General features: G+C 37.2%; 4 protein-coding genes across 5 annotated transcripts in view; 2 read left to right on the top strand and 2 right to left on the bottom strand.

Moving 5' to 3' along the window:
- The window catches only part of LOC133526683 (probable ribonuclease ZC3H12B), a 32036-nt gene extending 28806 nt beyond the window's left edge, over positions 1 to 3230 (top strand). For both annotated transcript variants that reach the window (XM_061863390.1, XM_061863391.1), the window contains exons 3-4: positions 249 to 481; positions 845 to 3230. In XM_061863390.1, the coding sequence (XP_061719374.1) occupies positions 249 to 481; positions 845 to 1940 (1329 nt within the window). In that variant the 3' untranslated portion in view covers positions 1941 to 3230. The remainder of the gene's footprint in view (positions 1 to 248; positions 482 to 844) is intronic.
- LOC133526693 (uncharacterized) lies at positions 3228 to 5162 on the bottom strand. The gene is made up of 3 exons (XM_061863405.1): positions 4935 to 5162; positions 4708 to 4851; positions 3228 to 3855 (listed from the first exon to the last, which is right to left on the bottom strand). Exons 1-3 carry the CDS (start codon positions 5033 to 5035, stop codon positions 3228 to 3230), a joined length of 873 nt encoding a protein of 290 aa, XP_061719389.1. The 5' UTR covers positions 5036 to 5162.
- A 1840-nt stretch (positions 5163 to 7002) lies between these two features.
- Positions 7003 to 15753, top strand: LOC133526691 (uncharacterized). Its single transcript, XM_061863403.1, has 6 exons — positions 7003 to 7685; positions 9841 to 9995; positions 10974 to 11510; positions 11967 to 12079; positions 12541 to 12684; positions 13687 to 15753. Exons 1-6 carry the CDS (start codon positions 7499 to 7501, stop codon positions 13820 to 13822), a joined length of 1272 nt encoding a protein of 423 aa, XP_061719387.1. The 5' UTR covers positions 7003 to 7498; the 3' UTR covers positions 13823 to 15753.
- LOC133526685 (uncharacterized) lies at positions 15606 to 19179 on the bottom strand. The gene is made up of 2 exons (XM_061863394.1): positions 17695 to 19179; positions 15606 to 16675 (listed from the first exon to the last, which is right to left on the bottom strand). Exons 1-2 carry the CDS (start codon positions 18921 to 18923, stop codon positions 16438 to 16440), a joined length of 1467 nt encoding a protein of 488 aa, XP_061719378.1. The 5' UTR covers positions 18924 to 19179; the 3' UTR covers positions 15606 to 16437.
- Between the last annotated feature and the right edge of the window lie 671 nt (positions 19180 to 19850).

Below are 19850 nucleotides of genomic sequence, written 5' to 3' on the forward strand. Positions count from 1 at the left end.
AGAAAACGTATTATATTACCTTTTATATAGTATTACCGAAGTATGAAAAAAATATGCAGCCTAATTTCTGATTTTCTTTATACCTATCACCTAAAATAAGTCCCGAAGGAGTTTTTATGGGCTATGCCAAAATATTATGAACATTTAATTTACTAATGTTCTTTCTTAACTTTTGGGTGAGATAAATTAAATCGTGTCATCGTTGTAGCTCGTTCATTTATCGATGATGTTAATTTATTTGCCCTCAGGCTAAAATCGAGTTCGCTGTAAAGCTGGGCTACTCGGAGCGTCTAGCACGCACTGCGCTGCAACGGCTCGGGCCTGACCCGCCACGGAACGAGCTTCTAGCAGAACTCATCAAGCTCGCATCTAAGCAACCCCCTCGGCCGCTGTCGCCGTCACCGCCCGCGGAGCCCGAACCGCCGTTAGACCGCAGCCCGCTGCGTCACATTGTTATAGATGGCAGCAATGTCGCTATGAGGTAAGAAATAGCCATAAATAAGTAACTTTGCTTAACCGTTCGCATTAACATATGGCTGAACTCTGTCAGTTTATAACCTAAGTACTTACCATTTTGGGTGCGTTAGGTATGCTTAAGGCTTAGGGACTTTGGAGTGGAAACCATTGTGTTGATAAGTTTGTTACACTGTTATTCCATTTCTATCTGTGGGTACCTGTAATTGGCTTTGTATTGTTGCCTACATCTGCATAATGTTTTTGTAGCTGTTGGTACTCCTTAAAATAAATAAATAAAATAGATCATCTTATTCGTTATTTGAAATTGGATAAGCCCCCGCTTAATCGCTTGTCACGTACTTGTACTGATGATTGTGTTTGTTTTCAGCCATGGCAACAAGGAAGTGTTTTCGTGCCGCGGCATCGAGATCTGCGTGGACTGGTTCCGAGCGCGCGGACACAAGGACATCATCGTGTTCGTGCCCAAGTGGAGGAAAGAAGCGTCTAGACCAGACAATCCGGTCGCGGACAGAGATTCCCTGGTAAGACTCGAGAGGGACCGAGTGCTGGTATACACGCCTAGCAGACAAGTCGGAGGCAAACGTCTCATCTGCTACGACGACCGTTACGTTCTCAATCTAGCCTTAGAAACCAACGGCATCGTAGTTTCCAACGATAACTACAGAGACCTCGTCGCTGAAAACCCAGGCTATAGAAAAATTGTAGAAGAACGGCTACTCATGTACTCATTTGTAAACGACCGCTTCATGCCTCCCGATGATCCACTAGGCAGGACCGGACCGACGCTCGACGCTTTTCTACGAGGCCCGCCTTCGCGGATAGACCCGGCGCTGACGCCCCCGGCGTGCCCGTACGGCAGGAAGTGCACGTACGGTAACAAATGCAAGTTCCATCACCCGGAACGCGCCGGTCGGCCTCACAAGTCCGTCGCCGAGAAATTATCAGAGCGTGCCGCGCGAGCGCTCAAAGCTCGCGACCTGCACACGCTCAGTTTGCCGCCCGGCGGGCGCCCGGCTGAAATCAAACGGCCGCTAGCGAGAGCGCACTCGGCCGCACCGAGGATATCTGACGCGGCGCTCGCCACTCACTTTGATCGAGCGCAGATGCTTCCCGGGCCTTCCCAGCAGGACACCAACCCCCATCGTAAGCTGGCGCGCCAGTTGACTCTAAACCCTGCCTGCGATCCGAGATTGCATGCGGCGGCGGCACGAGTGGCGTCCGCCCCCGTAGGCGCAGCCGCAGCACTCAATCCAGCTCCCATGGTCTCTCCCTGCTCTTCTGAAGGAGCCCTCCAACACTGGGAAGCTAGAAGATGCATGCACTTCCATCTAGCCGGCATCTTCCCCGAAGCTCAAGTGGCGGAAGCCATGGCGACGTACCCGGAGGAGACGGACCCGCAGACGATGTGCGCGATCATCCTCGCGCGCTACAGGCCCGCCGAGGCGCGGGTGCCGCCACACTGACGCACACCGGTTTGAATTCATCGATTTCGAAACGAAATCGAATCTACATTCGAACTCGTTGGATGAGTTATGCACGCTCGACATTCGTTCACTCGGACCTACGTTCTAGTTAGCCCGAGAATGTTAAGTGGATGCGGAATCTTGTTGGTGCGACGAGAAGTACGTGCCAATATTGGTTTTATTACGTCGGTAGCATTTATACACTTTTTACATTCTCTGATATCGTTTTAGTCGTGTCCTTCTGAGAAGTGTACGGCGTTATTTAAATAATTTTATTGTAAGTGTAGATGTACAAATTCATAATCTGTAAGGTCCTCCAGTAAACGGCGTTATGGATTATGCGATAATGACTAACATCGAACGCGAAGCGCATGCCTTGTCATCAAACTAATAAATATAACACTCATCACTTTTTACAAATTGGTAATATTCCAGTGAACTGTATCACATTGGAACTTGTTGATTGCATAAATATTATCATTTTTTATGTAATCGCAAAGGTTGAACTAGGGTACCTAGATAGACATGAGATTTTATAAAAAATATTGGTACTATGTATCAGTTCAAATCAAGATATTGTAAAATATCAGCTTATTTCTACAAAATGTTTTCCTGGTTGTTTGTAATAGGAAAATATTTTTTATATTTATACCTTAGCAAATAATTTAATTACTTACATATTTATATATCGGAAATTTCTTAAGTGTATTTCTGCCAATAGCACAAGATAGATAAGTTTTTTGTTATGTATAGGTACTTTTTATTTTGTGTTGCTAGTGTTTCCAACTTCTTGTCTCTACTATCTTCTATAAATATTGTAGGTTTAGTAAGTTTTGGCCAGACATCAATGTGGACTAATAGTCACTACTTTATAGATAATACTAATAAAATTTAAAACAAACTTGTTATGTTTGATTTTTATTAAATTGAACTGTTAAAACTTGAAATGCAATGCATCTATTGAAGCGTAAGATAAATATATCTATCCTCATGCAGTACTGCTCAGAGGGCTCGATAATTTATAATGCTTTTGTGTAGTACTGTTTGATAAATTAATGTAATTAGTAAGCCAAATTTTATCAACAATCAACTCACCAACATTAATAACTGTAGATATAGAATGTATGCTAAAGTTGATAAAATTTGATGATTTTCAAAGGTGTTATTTAACAAATAAGTTTTGAAAACTGCTTACTTCATTCCTTGTGGAATGTTCATTATAAATAAGCATGTCTTTTTTGACATTATAGCGATTACTCTTATTATAAATAAAGTTTCTTTCTCTTATTATTTGGTATTTATAGTTTTCCTTTTTTTCCCCATTTGCACCCTATTTGGATTATTCATAATTCTTTTTAGCTTCATATTCTTATAACCATATTTAGCATTCCTTTCTTCATTGGTTTTTTCTTTGTGAGAGTTTCCAGATAATTTTATAAAATCTTGTCCAATGAATTTCTTCTTGACTTCTTTGGTCACAATATCTGATGGAGGTACAAAGACTCTAGTTTTCTGAGATATTCGTTTTAGCAGGTAATTTTTTATTTCAGTATTGTCAATAGTATCTGACATTTTAATATTTTGTTCAATTTTGACAGTCACTTCTTCATTTTGAATTGATTGTGGTTTCATTGGAGGACACATTTTTGCTAATTCTCTAATCTTTTCTGTGATTCCTTCTAGATGACCCTGTTTAACACCCAGGCAGGCGGTTTTTACACCAAAGTTGCTTAGAGATAATTCCTTTAAATTTTTAAGGCAAATAACAGGCACTTCAGCTGTTATGCAGGCTTCTATTATGGGTTGAACAATAGATTTTGGATTAACTTCTGAATCAACCATTAATGCAGAGCAATCTTTGCTTTCAATAGCTCCAGAGCAATGTCTTAATCCAAATAGCAGACCATCTGGTTTTCTGCAATGTAAAACATTGTTAAATAAAACCTCGTATTTGGTTTGGTATGGCCTTTACTCAGAAAATTAATCCTTAGGTTATTCATATTTGGTATGGCCTTTAACATATAGTTTGACAGTCTACTTGAAAAAAAACAGTAAGAAACTCAAATCATTTGTTTAAGAAATTTGCACTGTTTATCATTGCAAATACAGTGTAAACTCTATATAGCAACACTCACACTGAACTGGATGTTTTTTTGATGCTATAGCGAGTTTTCATTATATAGAGAGAAATTAATATGAAAGTAAAGCAACTATAGCCAACAAATGTTGACGATATAGGGAGTGAACATTATATTGAGTGACGTGATAGGGTGTTTACACAGTAATTGTTTTTTGTTTATTATTAAGGCAAAAAAGCTATCTATTACACACCCCAATGGTTTGTGTCATAAACACTAGCTGCAGCAATCAGTAAGTCGTAGTTAAGCATACTTTGGGGGTTGTGGTGTTTTGTCCCAGCGCCAAGTTGCCATCCTTAAACTAAGAGAGCTAGTCTGCTACTCTACAAGACTTTAGCTGCCTTTTAGTTTGAGGATGTCAGCTTAGGGAGTGTGTTACACAGTTGGCAGCAGTAACGGCTAAAGCCTTACTTGCCAATTTAATTTAAACTAAGATTTAGCAGTACAGCTGTCATCATAAGTACCACCGGTGAATATGTTAACATTTAGAACCAGTACAAGTGGCTTGTGACTTCTTCAAAATATAATCAGCTAACTAAATTAAAAGGTTAACTAACCTCAAACCCAATTATTCGTTTATATTAATAAAAGGAAGTATTATCAAAAAATTGACAATTTTATTTACTTACTTAATTGGTGGTGGCTTTGGCCTTTCTTCTTTAGGTATATTCTTTAGTACGTCCCATTTCAACTTCTTAAATTCCGGAATCTCCACTTTATAATTCTTTAAAGACATACTTAAATCTCTGGCGTTTTCTTCTGATACAACTGGCCTAAAAATCCGAATGATTCAGTTAACTGCTTTAATTCTCCGTAACAGAATAAAGAAAGAATTGATTTAGATTGAAATACATACCAATTTATAGAATCCGGACGGCATAACACATTTTTAATAGTCTTTTTTAATTTCCCTTTGCTAAGACCTGTTGATTTCTTCTTTAAAGTAGCAGCTTCCATTCCGAATAGAAAAGTGATTTAACGAACTGATAAAAGCCCAACCAACCCAACTATAAAGGTTTACTTACAAATATTAATAATTTAGAATAATTAAACTTTTATTATGAGTAATACAAAATTACAAATTAAACATAAACATTCTCACATGGGTATCGGATTTGTGATAGATTTGTGCTTGCAAATGTCAATGTCAAGATTATCAAGTTCCAATTCGAGATTATGTAGATAACTAGAAAAAAATACTTATTATTTAGCGTTTTGGTTTCCAGTATTCATGTAAAAAAAGTAAAAATATTTAAGCAAATAATTTTATTCGTGTTTAGTTTACTTTTAATGTATATAAACCAGATTATTTTAAATATTATGTTTATCGCAATATAATCTTTCAGCAGAGTTCTTGTGTATAATTTGGACACCAATAATATGACATTTGACGTCAGTATTTTCTTAAGCAAAACGCGTCTTTATTTTCTGTGTATTTTCGTTTGGAAAACTTATATTTTAGCATCTAGCTGTTACGGGCCGAAGTTTCTTAAGTTGTGGCCACCTATCGGGTGAATTATTCATCTCGGGCTTGTAAAGTGAAAAAAGTTCACCTGATAAGTAGGTATGAGCTCAACTATGCTATAAACTCATATCTAAATTAATTTCTTTAAGTCCTCACTTTAAAATGTTTTTGAAAATGAGCCTGTACTCGGGACTTAGTGCATGAATGGCGCAGTAGGTATTTATAATTTCTACTATGCATTTGTCCTTACTAATATAACTAATACTTACTATAAAATTGCGAAAGTAGCTCTGTTTGTCTGTTACCTTTTCACGCTTAAACCGCTGAACCGATTTAGATGCAATTAGGTAGGGTACAGGCCGTGTCATTCGCGAAGACGCGTGCCTTGACTTGTCATATTATTAAAGGTTAGGTTAGACAAATCAGTGCGTCATCGTGGATGACATGAATTGTAAAGGACGTAGGGTACCTAGTTTTTATCAATGATCATCATCATTCCACGCAGATGATGTCGCGGGCAGAAGTTAGTTTAACCATGAGTACACTCGAGTTCTTAAATATGTATACAATTCTTCACCTTAATAATATTTATGAACTCGACTGTATGAGCAAGATATACAGATAGTAATGTCAAACCAAGATCTGATTTAAAAAAGTCGAATAGGTATCGCAGTATACGTTTACTGTGAAAGAAATGTAATAAAGGTGATTATATTTCTTCAATTAATATAGTGATAAGATTACATACAATTCTTATTAGGTGTAGGTACCTAAACCTATAAAGCTATTTTTTTTTTTTTTTAGCATAGTTAATACTTTATAATCTTTATACCTACTTATACAAGTCTTTTAAAACTAGAGAACCTACAGATTCTTTATTCCAATTTCATACTACGCAGCTCGCCTCCAATAAACCTGTATGTATACTCACATTATGACACGAGTTCCAAGGACGAGTACCACACTATAATTTATAGCTACAGCAATAGTCTGAAGGGAACCACTCCGTGAGGACAGGGTAATATGCGAATGTTTCTATACTTTATATATGAAGCCGCAGTAATAACCGCCTGTAATTAATCCTACTATTTTACCAACTACGTAAAATAGTAGGATTAATTACAGGACATAACACACTTAACAAACACCTACACAATATGGGTAAAACAGACAGCCCCATGTGCAGAGCATGCATGGAAGAAGAAGAAACAACAAAACATATTCTCCTAGACTGCAAACAGGTAGAAGTATACAGGAACAAATACCTAGGGAATCCGTGCACACTAGGAGAGGCAATTAGCAATCTGAAAACTTTGCTAGGCTTCGTGGAGGAGCTGCTGGGGTGGTTGGAGTAGCACTACCTCGTTTCACGCAAAATAGGCACAATGGTTGTCGATTTGCGGAAAATGCCCAGAAGCACTAACTAACTAACTAACTAACCGCCTGTAAGTATAGGTAAGTTCATACAGTCAGTTGCAGTGATTTTTTTTTGTGTTCCACTTCCATCGTATCGTCAAGAACTACTATTTTGATGAAGTGTCAAACAATTCGTTCTCGTGCCCCAAAATAACGATGTTTATACCTACGAAAAAAATACTTTATAATTTAATTATTAGTTCACCTGTTCTTCGCCAAACGTCCGTAAAATGCAGGTAACGCCTCCACCATCGGTCGCTCAGCAGGCAGGTAAGTAAGTACTCCATGCAAAGATGTCCTAAAAATATCCTTCACATTGTCTCAAGTTTATGAGTTTCCGACAGACGCATTAGAAACGAGGGTTCCACAAACAATAGCTCCGCTAAGAAACTTACTAGGAAGTGGGCTGCAAAAAAGGATGCATTTTTTGTCGGGTCTGCAAATCTCATTGTTCGGAGCGGGGGTTGCAGCATAGGGTGCGGTAATGAAACTTTTACCTGCTTATAGACTAGTCGCATTGCTGGCCTAGAGCGGGAAACATGTCGATCCCCAAGGCCGATAAGTGGATGAAAGTTGAGTGGAACAGTGGTGGGCAGAGTGTGGTGAACGCGAGGTATTTGCTGAAGAGCCTGCCTAATGGTGAGGAGCTGAAGATTGGGACGGTGGTGACCATCGGGAAGCAGGAGAATGGAACTCCGTTGACGGCAACTGTTCTGGCGAGTGCACGTGAGTATATAACTGTTTATAAATGTGGATTAGATAATTGTATTGTTTTAGCAGTGTGATCAGTTCAGTGTGTCGCTGTTTAGATAGGCACTACGCAACGGCTATCGAAGATCTAGCAAGCTCAAATAAATCTTAATAGATTATTTGACTAAATAAGAATATTTTTCGACGTACTAACACTACTAACCTTGTCTACTATATCAAGTATACTAACCATCCAACCAAAGCTTAACGCCCATCGAACTAGAATCAAGCCCCAGTTCAATATTATTTATTTTGCGATTTTTTAACATAACTGTATATAAGTCTGAATATGTACAAATATGAATATGTATGGAATTTATACAAAGTTTAAATTAAAATTATTCCACGCGCAAATACCACGTGATTGTAGTGATTGTATCTGAAATAGAATTTGCGCGCTAACCGATCAAAGGAAGACCGCGCAGCAAATGCATGACAAAGCGTAGTCATAGAATAGACGGCTTTCCATCCGTATTGTGTTACGAATAATAGAAAGCAGGATTTACAACGGTGGGCCGCGGCCGGGGGTGCCGAAACCGTTAGAAATAAGTACCTATGTCGGTACTGCGTTAGAAAAAGAAAACTTGTTCAAAATAGTTTTGATTAGAAATTAATGATTCTAAATAGAAAAGTTTTAGCCGGTAGTATATTCTGTTATATTTTCCTAGTAATCAATGTAATCAAAAATAGAGTAAAATACTCGTTTAAAATCATTGATATTTGGTGAAAAAGCATTAAAATCTCTTTTAACAAACAAGCAGTAAGTAAGCAGGCGCCGTTTATAACTCAAGATGTATCACGTGCGCGTTGCCGCGTCGTTATATCAGGCTCATGTTACAAATGAATAATAATGAGATTAATGAGTCTAAAAGTTCTATGTCTGAATTTTAGACAAACTATTATTATGAGTAGACATAGACGTAGAGTTTGATTTAGGAAGTCATTTAAAAGATCCTACTTGCCTATTTTTGCCGTCATGATTCTCTAAATTCAACGAAAGTAAGTAAATTATTAGTTAAAGATATCTTACTTTTTTACATACATAAATGTATGAACATAACCCATTTAAAATAATGGTAATGGCGGTCGAAGTGCTAAAAAAATGAAAAATATCTAAACACGCACTCTAACGCCTTGACGATAAAGACGTGTTCAGATATTTGGGAGCACCTTGGTAGCTCCGATGTATCTGATGGCGACTGTACCACACCGTTTAGAAAACAAAATTAAATATCAAAAAGAGTCAAACCAAGATAAGTTGGCAGCGATTTTGATAGCCCAGACGGTGCACGGGTTATTTTAAACGTCAAAATTCTACGAAATTATGACGTTTACTTGATACTTGCACCGTCTGGGCAATCAAAATCGCTGCCAGCATATATTGGTCTGTAACTACGTACTATAATTATGACCTAATTATATTAGTATTGGTTAGCACAAAGAGAATGCTTACTAATAAAATTTTACGATGCCGAATGGTTCCATATTATAAAACAAAAACATAATTCCTTTCCATAGTTTTTAGGTATTTTCTGATACCTGCTCAAAGGGCCGAAGCTTGAATGGGCCCAACTCCACAATTGCACCTTTTTGGGGATATTCCTTACCTACGGGTCTATAATTATCTATGACCATTTTCATTTACAAAACAAATTATTCGTTTCTGGGTATCTTTCGTGGTATGTCTAATAATAGGAGTGTTAAAGTAAAAACTTTACTTTTTACAAAGCCTTAGATCGTGATTCGTGTGCTAACAAAGAAAAGATAAAGCCCTATCACAAGTACTTAGGTGAAAAAATCCTATATCTAGACAAATCTCAAGAAAATTGCCGTGCAAGTCAGAAAGTCAAGTTTTTAAAATATTAATAATTCCTATAAGATAATAATAAAAAAATATTTTAGTAATATGTATTTAGTTATCCAAATATGTGTATACCTATCATGCGATCACTCGTCTTATTCAAACTTTTACAAATAATAAAAAGAGGGTAGTAGGTGTAGGTACTTTTTCTTGCGCAAAAAATCAGTTGATCGGTTAGATGTGTTAACATCAAACAGATGACGTAAGTTAAGTCGCGGTTATGAACTGTCAGTTTTGATTTATTGACTAGATTACTATCCTCCAAATTAGGTGAACGAGAGCTTCTGGAGAAGCCTCCGGCAGAGGAAGTACAAGAGAACGCCGGCACGAGCGCCCAGAACGAGCAGGAGCAGGGCGATTATTCCCCAAGTGCGTCTGATTGGGAACCTACGGGCGAGTCCAGCTCTGAGGAATCCGAGGAAGAGGTAAGTTGGATTGAACAGTGACAGACTTGTAAATTTATCACGCGTCGAATGATGATCTCTAATTATAGTTCCTCTAAGTCGTTTTTAGATGGGCCTAATTTAAAAAATAGTTGAAGAAAAATGTTTTTACCGCATTTTTATTACTTAAACGTTTCTAAATAAATTCAAGTGCTAAACTTCCAAAAAATGTCTACAAACATTTTACATGACAGCTGCATCATATACCTATATAAAAAAAATACACATTAACTAGGTATAAAAAAATCGGCCAAGTGCGAGTCGGACTCGCGCACCGAGGGTTCCATACAAACCTTTAGGTATATAAGTAAAAGTTCACCCATCACGACAATCGAGCCATATCAATTATATAAAAATGTTTTAATTATATGATGTAACAATAAAATTACGGTTTTCGCAATTTTTCCTTTATCTGTGCTATAAGACGTTGCTTCGTACCAAATTTCAAGATTCTGAGTTCACGGGAAGTACCCTGTAGGTTTTGATTCCCTTGCGAGTGTCGAAAATTTGCGGCATAAACGGCTGTAAGTTATCTTTTGATTGCGTTGGCTTAGAAGTTAAATTTTTTCACAGCTCTAAGAGACAGTAAACCTGAGTATTTGATATAAATTCCCGCTTGATAGATTTTTTTTCGACTACGTTTATGACTTCGCCGTCTATTTGCAATCTACGAATTGTAGGTATAGCAATATAGTGTATTCTACCGTAACAGGTAAGTAATTAATTACTGAGCCGATCTTGATAAATGAGGTGTCAATGGATTTGTCTTTATAGCCCGGGTGACAAATGCTAAATTTTAAATTGACTCCCAAAATGAGGCAATTAAGGCATAATTTCTCAAACGATTAACTTGTTAAACTAAACTAATAGTTTAAATACGTAGGTAGGGTCCAAATATCGCATACAAAACTCTCCATTTGCGAAAAAAGAGATAAAATTCTAATCTTGTTCAACTTTCAGGTGGAAGAGAACAAGAAAATCAAATTAGAGCGTCCAGCTCGTCAATATTCCAACAAGAGTGGTAGAAAAGTCCTCACGCCAACCCACAGGCCCAAAGCTGTCATCCCCAACGGCATGCAGCAGCTCGCCCTTCAGAACTCCATGCGGAATCGCAAATCACACGACATGAGATACTATGGCAACACAGCTCCAAATAAAAAATACTTGCCGTTTGATGCTAAAGAATCTGTGCCCGAACTCATAACTAGCATGAAATCTATGTTTCAAGAACTATTTACGATATTAAGCAAGATGAAACCTGATTTCAACTTAAACGATATTACCGATTTTCAACAGAGTGCTATCGAAGTTGAAGTACCAGAAATTAGTCACGATAATTCAGAATATATAAAGAACGAGATGAATTATACAAATGACACACAGGAGGATGAGAGGATGGACAGCGAATATTCCGATAGGTCGGATGATAACGTGTTGATCACTAATAGATATGAAACCGTCGATAAAAAGAACGCGAAACCTGCGAAGAACGAATGGGTAAGCTATATCATATTTCTCTTTTGAAAGGCCGTTATTTATACTATTATGAACATAATTTTACGGTAAAGTTGCAAAGGAAAGTGATAGTCGCGCCGTCGCATTAACTAATAATCCTTTTTAGGGTTCCGTAGCCAAATGGCAAAAAACGGAACCCTTATAGATTCGTCATGTCCGTCTGTCTGTCCGTTTTTTTTTTTTGACTACGGGCAGGAAGGTACTAAATAAGAAAGGATGACAGAGTAATTCCTTCGTGTATAGATCGTGTCATTCACGAAGACGCGAGCCTTGACTCGTACTGTCATGTAATTAAAGGTTAGATTTGACAAATCTGCGCGTCATCGTGGATGACACGAACTATAAACAGTTGCTTTTGGGTGTGTTTGTGTTTCTGCAAATAAAATAAAATCATAATATTTATTATTGATACTTATATTAATTATTTCCTGATTTTAGGTGCCAATTGGAAGTGGAACAACGCTGATACACAAAGATAAATACAGAAAAGTTAATTGGAAGTCTTATACTGTCGCGACCCGGACACTATTGTTGGCAGCATTCTCGCGAAGGTATTTCAAATGATTTTAAACTCTATGATTGTTAATATCACCTTGCTACTTGGGACACTTCAATTTAATAGAAGTTTGCTAGTTACTCGTACCTATATCCAAAATTATACACCTAAGGCTGATCATAGGTTCCATTACCTACGTACCTACATATTACATATCTAAATATATTTCAATATAATAAGTCCCGAAAAATAAAATATGCACCCCTTACCGCGCCGGAACTTCACTGATGCTCAATCTTCAGTAATTTTCGTCAGTTTTCCGGTATTTCCGGACCGATACGGCCTTCCAAACTTCAAGAAAAAGAGCCATCTTAAATTCCGGCAACGCACTTACAGCCCCTCTGGTATTGCGGGTGTCCATGAGTGACGGTAATCGCTTACCATCGGACGATTCGCCTGCTAGTTTGCCTCCTATATCATAAAGAACGCATTTAAACAATCAACGTTTATTTTCAGGACGCTGGCAACACATTCTCTGACGGGGAAGAAATCACCGGCGTTCACGAACAAGCCGGCGAAAATGTGCCTCGACCCGAAAATAGTTTCCGACATCGTGATAGAAATTACAGATAAATTTAAAGTCAAGGATAATTTAGTCAGGTTAGTAAACAATTTATATTTCCATCAAACTAGGTACGTTCAAGATTTTTAGGGTTCCGTAGCCAAATGGCAAAAAACGGAACCCTTATAGATTCGTCATGTCCGTCTGTCTGTCCGATTCTGTCACAGCCACTTTTTTTTGAGAGAAATCCAAGAATTGGAAATAGGTATACCTTAGTACCCATTTCAAATTCTTTCTAATTCTAATTTTACCTTGGCCAAATATAGCTACTATTTTTTGTACAGTACATATGGTGCTACTTTACCGCCCCAGTGTGATAACTAGCACTACACGGGCGTAAGTCGAAAATTTAAAGGGCCATATGAACTGTAAAACGTTGTACAATACACGTGAGAAAAGGTAATTCGCAACTCGTGTCGATTTAAAACACTCCCTTCGGTCGTGTTTTAATTTATCGCAACATGTTTCTTTTCGCACTTGTATCGTAATGTACATATTACATGTTTTTTACCTAAATAGAACCCAATCACGACGATATATACCTACCTATACATACTATATTTAGCTGAGAGTGACTACAGCTGAATTAAGCTTAATTTCACAACATCTGATCTGGGGATGTTGAAGGGCCTTGCTAGATTTAACAAGGTTTAGTTACATAGCATAACTAACTATTTCTGTTTAGCCCAATGGTTGACTGGTAGAGAATGCCTCAAGGCGTTAAGTCCGCCATTTGTATTTGTACTCTTTTTGTAAATTTGTGCAATAAAGTTTAAACAAACAAACAAACATAGCGGACTATTGAGGTTACATACAATTCAGCCGGCCGATCAAATACCGCAATGTAATGAAACTCGCATGCAAGTTCTCGCACCGTCTAAATAAGCCTTTACCCATATCGAATATTATTTTGCCCCGTTAGTGCTACGAGATGTGATTGTAAGATTCTATAATTTGACCTACTTCTAATAATCTGTTAGAATTCAAAATTGGCACGAGTGCAATGGATTTGTATTCATAGATTGTTATTTCTATTTCAGGAGCATTATAACAACGAAATGCGCGGACGAATGTAAGATGTATAAAATGCAAAAGAACAAACACAATGCATCCGACAAAAAGAAAAGCAAGAACCAGGAAAATATACCACCGGCAGCCAATAATACTGCTAATTAGGTTTTTTAATATTGTTTATTTTATTATTGAACTTGAAGGAGCAATCTGCATCAAAAATCTACTTCATTATGATTGGATTTTTCCCAATATTAATATAAAATTCTCGCCTGAGAATTTTTAAGATAAGTTGTTACCACTGTGGTGACAACTTACCTACTGAGAAAAAAATCTAGGCATTTATATTACCTACTTTTGAACACTAACAAATTTTTGGTGGTAAAAATTGAGAAAAATCTCAGTTGTCCCCAGTGGTAACAACTGAAAACAGATCAGGATTAAATTATCAGTTGTTACCACTGGTACAGTGATAGGTACCGAAGATTAAACCAAAGCAGTTTTAGTCTTACGATGGAATTGTACAGATGGGCAGTGTTATCCCGTGGGATTAGTGTCCAGATTATGTGGTACCTTGGGCGCGAATGGATTAAGATTGTGTATTTGCAACTTTGCATAGGCAAAACATGGCAGTGTCCTTTGTCTATGTAGTGTACACGGGCCTACCGCGGTAATCTATAATGGAAAATTATCTCACAATTCGAAAATCGGTATCTCTTCCTGTCGCTTAAAATAACGCAGGCGTCTAAATTTTACGAAGTAGGCATGAGATGAAGTTCTATATTTTTTATGCCTACAATGTAGCAACAAGCAAGACAATGAAAATAATTTAGATCCACGAAGGACTAGAAAACTAATTCCATTTTACGATGTTCGCGGTAGGCTCAGGACTTATATATAATATAATTTATAGAAACTACTTCAAAATATAGAACACGAATTGTGTTTTAGATATGGACTAATAATAAGTGGGTATGTGGTGGATAAACGGCAAAGACCAGCGTGGGAAAATTACATTTTTTTGAGCTTAAGTTTTCATACCACAGATTTTATTGATGTAAATTCATTGACTTATAAATATATATTACTTCGTAAAGACCTTACGGGCGGTAAAAAAAAGTAAGCCAGTATATTGGTACACAAGTCGTTTGCACCAATGAGAGCCAGACGTGCAGTGTAACGCAACTAGGAACAGAAAAAACGTATACTAATATTTACACTCCATATAACTCACGACTCGATATGAGCACAAATGTACTGGCCCACTTAGTACCGCCCGTAAGACCCGTCTTTATGAATATGAAGTCATATATAAGTCAGTGTTAACCGCCAAATAACTAATATGTTCCATATTCATTATTACTTCCTTAGCATCACCACAGTTATTTACCAATTCGAACACGTTACTTCGTTAACGAAGAACAATCAGTTTTTTAAGGAACAGAAAAAACGTATACTAATATTTACACTCCATATAACTCACGACGCGATATGAGCACAAATGTACTGGCCCACTTAGTACCGCCCGTAAGACCCGTCTTTATGAATATGAAGTCATATATAAGTCAGTGTTAACCGCCAAATAACTAATATGTTCCATATTCATTATTACTTCCTTAGCATCACCACAGTTATTTACCAATTCGAACACGTTACTTCGTTAACGAAGAACAATCAGTTTTTTAACATTTTGCTATAAGGCGATTCACAACACTGACAACGCGATTTGCATAAGGGCACCATGGCCAGGCCCTCACACTCACATGCGTGTATTATTTTACTTTTAAGTCTGCAACTCAAAGTGGCAATTAATCGCCTTATAAATTCTATATTTAAGTTTTAGCAGCAAGTTGATCTCATAATGAATTCAGTTATTGCGTATTTTAAAATGATATTTTGTAATGCCGTAATTTGATGAAATTATTTGATGTTTAAAAGAAAAACTACATTGTATTTCAACTGTTTATTTTCAAATATACCACGTGTGGTATATCTTACTTTATGCCATTTGCAGAAGGTATCAATAGATTTAAGGTTTTGGGTATTTCCACAGTTGTTAAATAACGAATAAATGAATACATTTTGCAGCATAAAACTTTTTTAGTACATCAATAAAATCAATAGATTCTATCAGAAATGACAGTGAGTTTTCTAAATTGCATTTTTCATAAGAGTCTCATTGCAAATTAAGAAAAATCAGTCACAGTAATACAAGCCAATGATGTTTTCCTCGTATTCAGTAAGATTAACACTATAATATTATTATTTACTGGAAGAGATCCCATACAGGGATAAGTTCGCCTTTGTTGTATTTAATTTACTCTGTAACTGTGTTTTTCGTGTTTTTATTTCTATGTACAATAAAGTATATACATACATACATACATATTGAAAGGGTACCCAGGTATACCCAGATACCCACTACTGTCGTGCACATAGCCAATGACGTTTATCACCGGCATTAAGTATACGCCTCCTTCTTTGCTGTACACTCAAGAGAAATGAAACGGCTCACTTTATTTGGTAATTGACCCATTATATTTAAACTGACCCATTATCGTTTCTATTATTATAGTTGATATCGGCTAGGCACGCGACGAGCATACAATTTAGAAGGCCACTGTCACTTTGATTGTCTATCTATGGTGTTGTCAAATTCCATACAAAAAGTACCATATCGTCGAGAGCGCCACCTACAACTTTAACCATCAAATTCCATATAAACGAAGGTACCATCATCAGTGTCATCTAGAACTAGCTTTACTGTCCTTCCACATTTCCTAGTTACCTTGCTGGAAAATACCGAGCGGCGACAGCACTAGATCAATATTAGTACTTGCTATTATAGCTCTCATAAGCATCATGTCATCAGGAGTGAACCGCCAGCCGCTCAGCTGTCCCAAGCTCTGCAGTTTGGGACAGCACTCCATGAGTAGTTCCACGGTGTCACGTGTTAGCCGAGGTGCGTTCGGGAACCAAATGCCTTCGAGGTTCTCAAATTTGTAGCGGCGGAGCATTCTGAAAATTAAAAATTTAAATTCTTATAATTTTATTTATAAAATGCCTGATATAAAGCGCAATGTTATTGAATCAGACGAGGACGAACTAATTTTAATAAAATAGTATTGTTGAGCATTTATGAATACTTAACGACATTCACAACATTAGGGCGAATAAAATTGACTAACTTCATGCCTTTCTCTTTCTTGGAAATTATGAAAATAAAAACGTAATCACGTCTAGTCTAGTCAAAGTATAGATCTAGTTTTTATTTATACTTTACTGCACATAAAATATTAATTACAAATGATGGACTTAAGGCATTTTCTACCAGTCAACCACTGGGTCAAAAAGAGACGTTTGTTAGGTGCAGGCTTTGTAATTAAGAATAATTAACCGATATCACTACCTACAATTTACAAATTAAATACTTGTAATTAATATAATATAATGAAATCATAAACTTAAACATATACTTTGTATGATATACTTACATGAATATCTACATATATATTATATACATTATACATGTGAAACATTTATTGTTTTATTGAGTCTTTATAACTCTTCTTCTATGTATAGATATGTGTAAGAAAGCTAAAACTCTAATTTATTAGTTTTATTACAAAAACGCGGAAGTAACTCTGTCATTTCTTTTAACAAATAAACTACTCAACGTACTTTAATGGAATTTGTCAAGTAAAAAACTTAAGCTCCAGGATTAATCCTAAAATTCGAACTGACAGACTGAATCCTACTTGGGCACTGGAGGCATGGATTTTGGATTGAATAACAATTTCTGGATAGGTTATTGGACAGAAAACTTTCCATGGTAATTCATTTAAGATGCGACGCTTCTTCAAAGACCGATTTGTCTCGCGTCGTAATTTCACGTTATTGGTCCATTGGTCCTGCGTAGGCAGATTCTGATCGTAAATAACTTCATCTTATCGTCCCAACTGATTCTCAGGACTAAAACAACAATCGTATCTCTATTTATATCTACAACGAACGAAACTTAAATGCATTATACTCACCTCGACATATCGTTGTCATCCAACTTAATTTCGTCTGCTATTATGATTTTCTTCAGTTTCGGGCTCCCACACATTAAATATTTGAGACACGAAGACGATAAGTTTCCTTGAACTATTTCTATATGCTCTAGTTTTGTAAATGGAACTTCTTCTTCGTGCGTCGCGGTCTGTATTTGATAGAACTCCAAACTCTCCAAGTTTCTGCACGTTTCTGCTATCCTAGTAAAGTTGAATGATCCCAACGATCCAGACAACATTAGTGTAACAATCTTATATCCGATTTTGTCGAGTAGCTGATGCAGCTCATGGCACTGGAATTTGTTAAGCTTAATTTTGTTAATGTCTTTAAACTCTTTGATCAACGCAAGCACGCCTGAATCGGGCTCTTCTAGATAAATAGTTTCGAGACTTGGACATAAAGCTACTATCGCTTTCATGGTCCTCATGTTTGTCTGAGCGTCGTGGATGTACTGTAACTTTGTTTTGAAATCAGGCGGACAATCATTGTTGTAGATGTAGTAAAGAGATTTCCCGACGAATGAGTAACTGCCTAGGTTTGTAAGGTTAGGTAACCGTCGTATCAACAACGCCACGTCTGTGTGGTCGATGTTTTCTTCGCCGTAAATTCCTATGTTGACCACAGTTAAACTTCGAGTCAGCTCCGGATTTCCAGACAACATGGCGTCTATACCAATTTCTGTGATATCCGTCTCTCCAGACACGTCTAAGAGTTTCAGCTGTTTATTATGTTCGCCGATGAATTTGAGCACTTCATCGTTAGCGATGTAAGGAATATGGAGAACTGTCAGGTTTGTAAGATTCTTGATTAGATTATACATGAGCGTCAGATGGTCTTCTTTAACCCATACTCCTTTAAGATTGAGAGTAGTCAAATGATGCCCCTGTTCAACAATCAGCTCAATGACTTTCCTGTAGTAAGGGCAGGGGAACATTCCCGTAGCAAGAGTTTTCACATTCTCTCTAAGCAGTAACTTCATTGTGTAGTATCTTATAGAGGGGTCGAGGTATTCAGAGCTTAGTATTAAGTTCATGAGATCTTGAAATATGTCACTAGTAGCCCCCATTTGCTCGTAATACGACGAGACCATCGCGAAGAGCATAGCAACATCTTCGTCAGCGGTGACTCTGGAGAGGGCGTGGATGAGCTGCCTGGCTACTAAAGATAGTGTAATTTCTTGAAGAGGAGGAACTGGGCACTTTGGGGACATTTTCACAGCACTTTATTTATCACTTTTTTGTACTATCTTTTGAGCATCGCAGAGTTCCGCGTCGGTGTCGGGGCGGGTGAGAAGTGATCCTCGTAAGCTATTTAGCGCATGCGTTCTGGCGCGGCGCCAGCGCACCGTTTATAATTCAAACACACACAAACGCGCATATTTATAGAAATTTTTATGAGTGAAGGTGTTTACAATGCGTCCAGTGGTTATGTTCGAATTATCTGATGCTGGAGTAAAGAGTTACATCTGTATTCCACCAAAAAATATGTAAATAATATAGTAAAGTTAGGTCGGTTTATTTTCAAAGCAGAACTTTTCTTTCATTCAGACTTAATTTATTTTTAGCTACAGTAGCGACATATGATATCTCTAATCAAGATATTAAAACTTTACTGCCTACTCGACTCGCATTATGGGGTAAACAATCCGATGAATCAGAAGCTAAACATTTTTCAGTATGGCCTCCGCCAATGGATTGTTTGCGTCTGGTTTAGACGATCGATACTTAACACAACTAGGCTATCTAAGATTGAGCCAGTGCCAGTTTCGGATTAATTAAATCGTTTCGGATTAATATCTGTGGAACAGGTTTTTTAAATTCACATGTTGTAGATGTTTTATTCCATTTATTAACTTTTAGCTTTCAGTATGTAAAGTTAGATTCCAATTGAAACAACAATTCCCTACTGTAATATTAGGTATAAATGCCAAAGAAAGCACAGACTTTCTCAGACTTCATTTTGAATTCAGACAGCTGTATGTTACCTTTTAAACGTTATTTCCCGGGTCGGGGAATGACGTGTTTTTTTTAAATCATGGAAATAGGTAATCACACACAGATGAAGTACCTGGGTGAAACTAGTATTTAATAAAGCGTTAGCACCTTCATTAGATTAAAATGAATTTATCTTTATAACA

Source organism: Cydia pomonella, chromosome 16 (assembly GCF_033807575.1).
Source record: "Cydia pomonella isolate Wapato2018A chromosome 16, ilCydPomo1, whole genome shotgun sequence".
Classification (NCBI taxonomy): domain Eukaryota; kingdom Metazoa; phylum Arthropoda; class Insecta; order Lepidoptera; family Tortricidae; genus Cydia; species Cydia pomonella.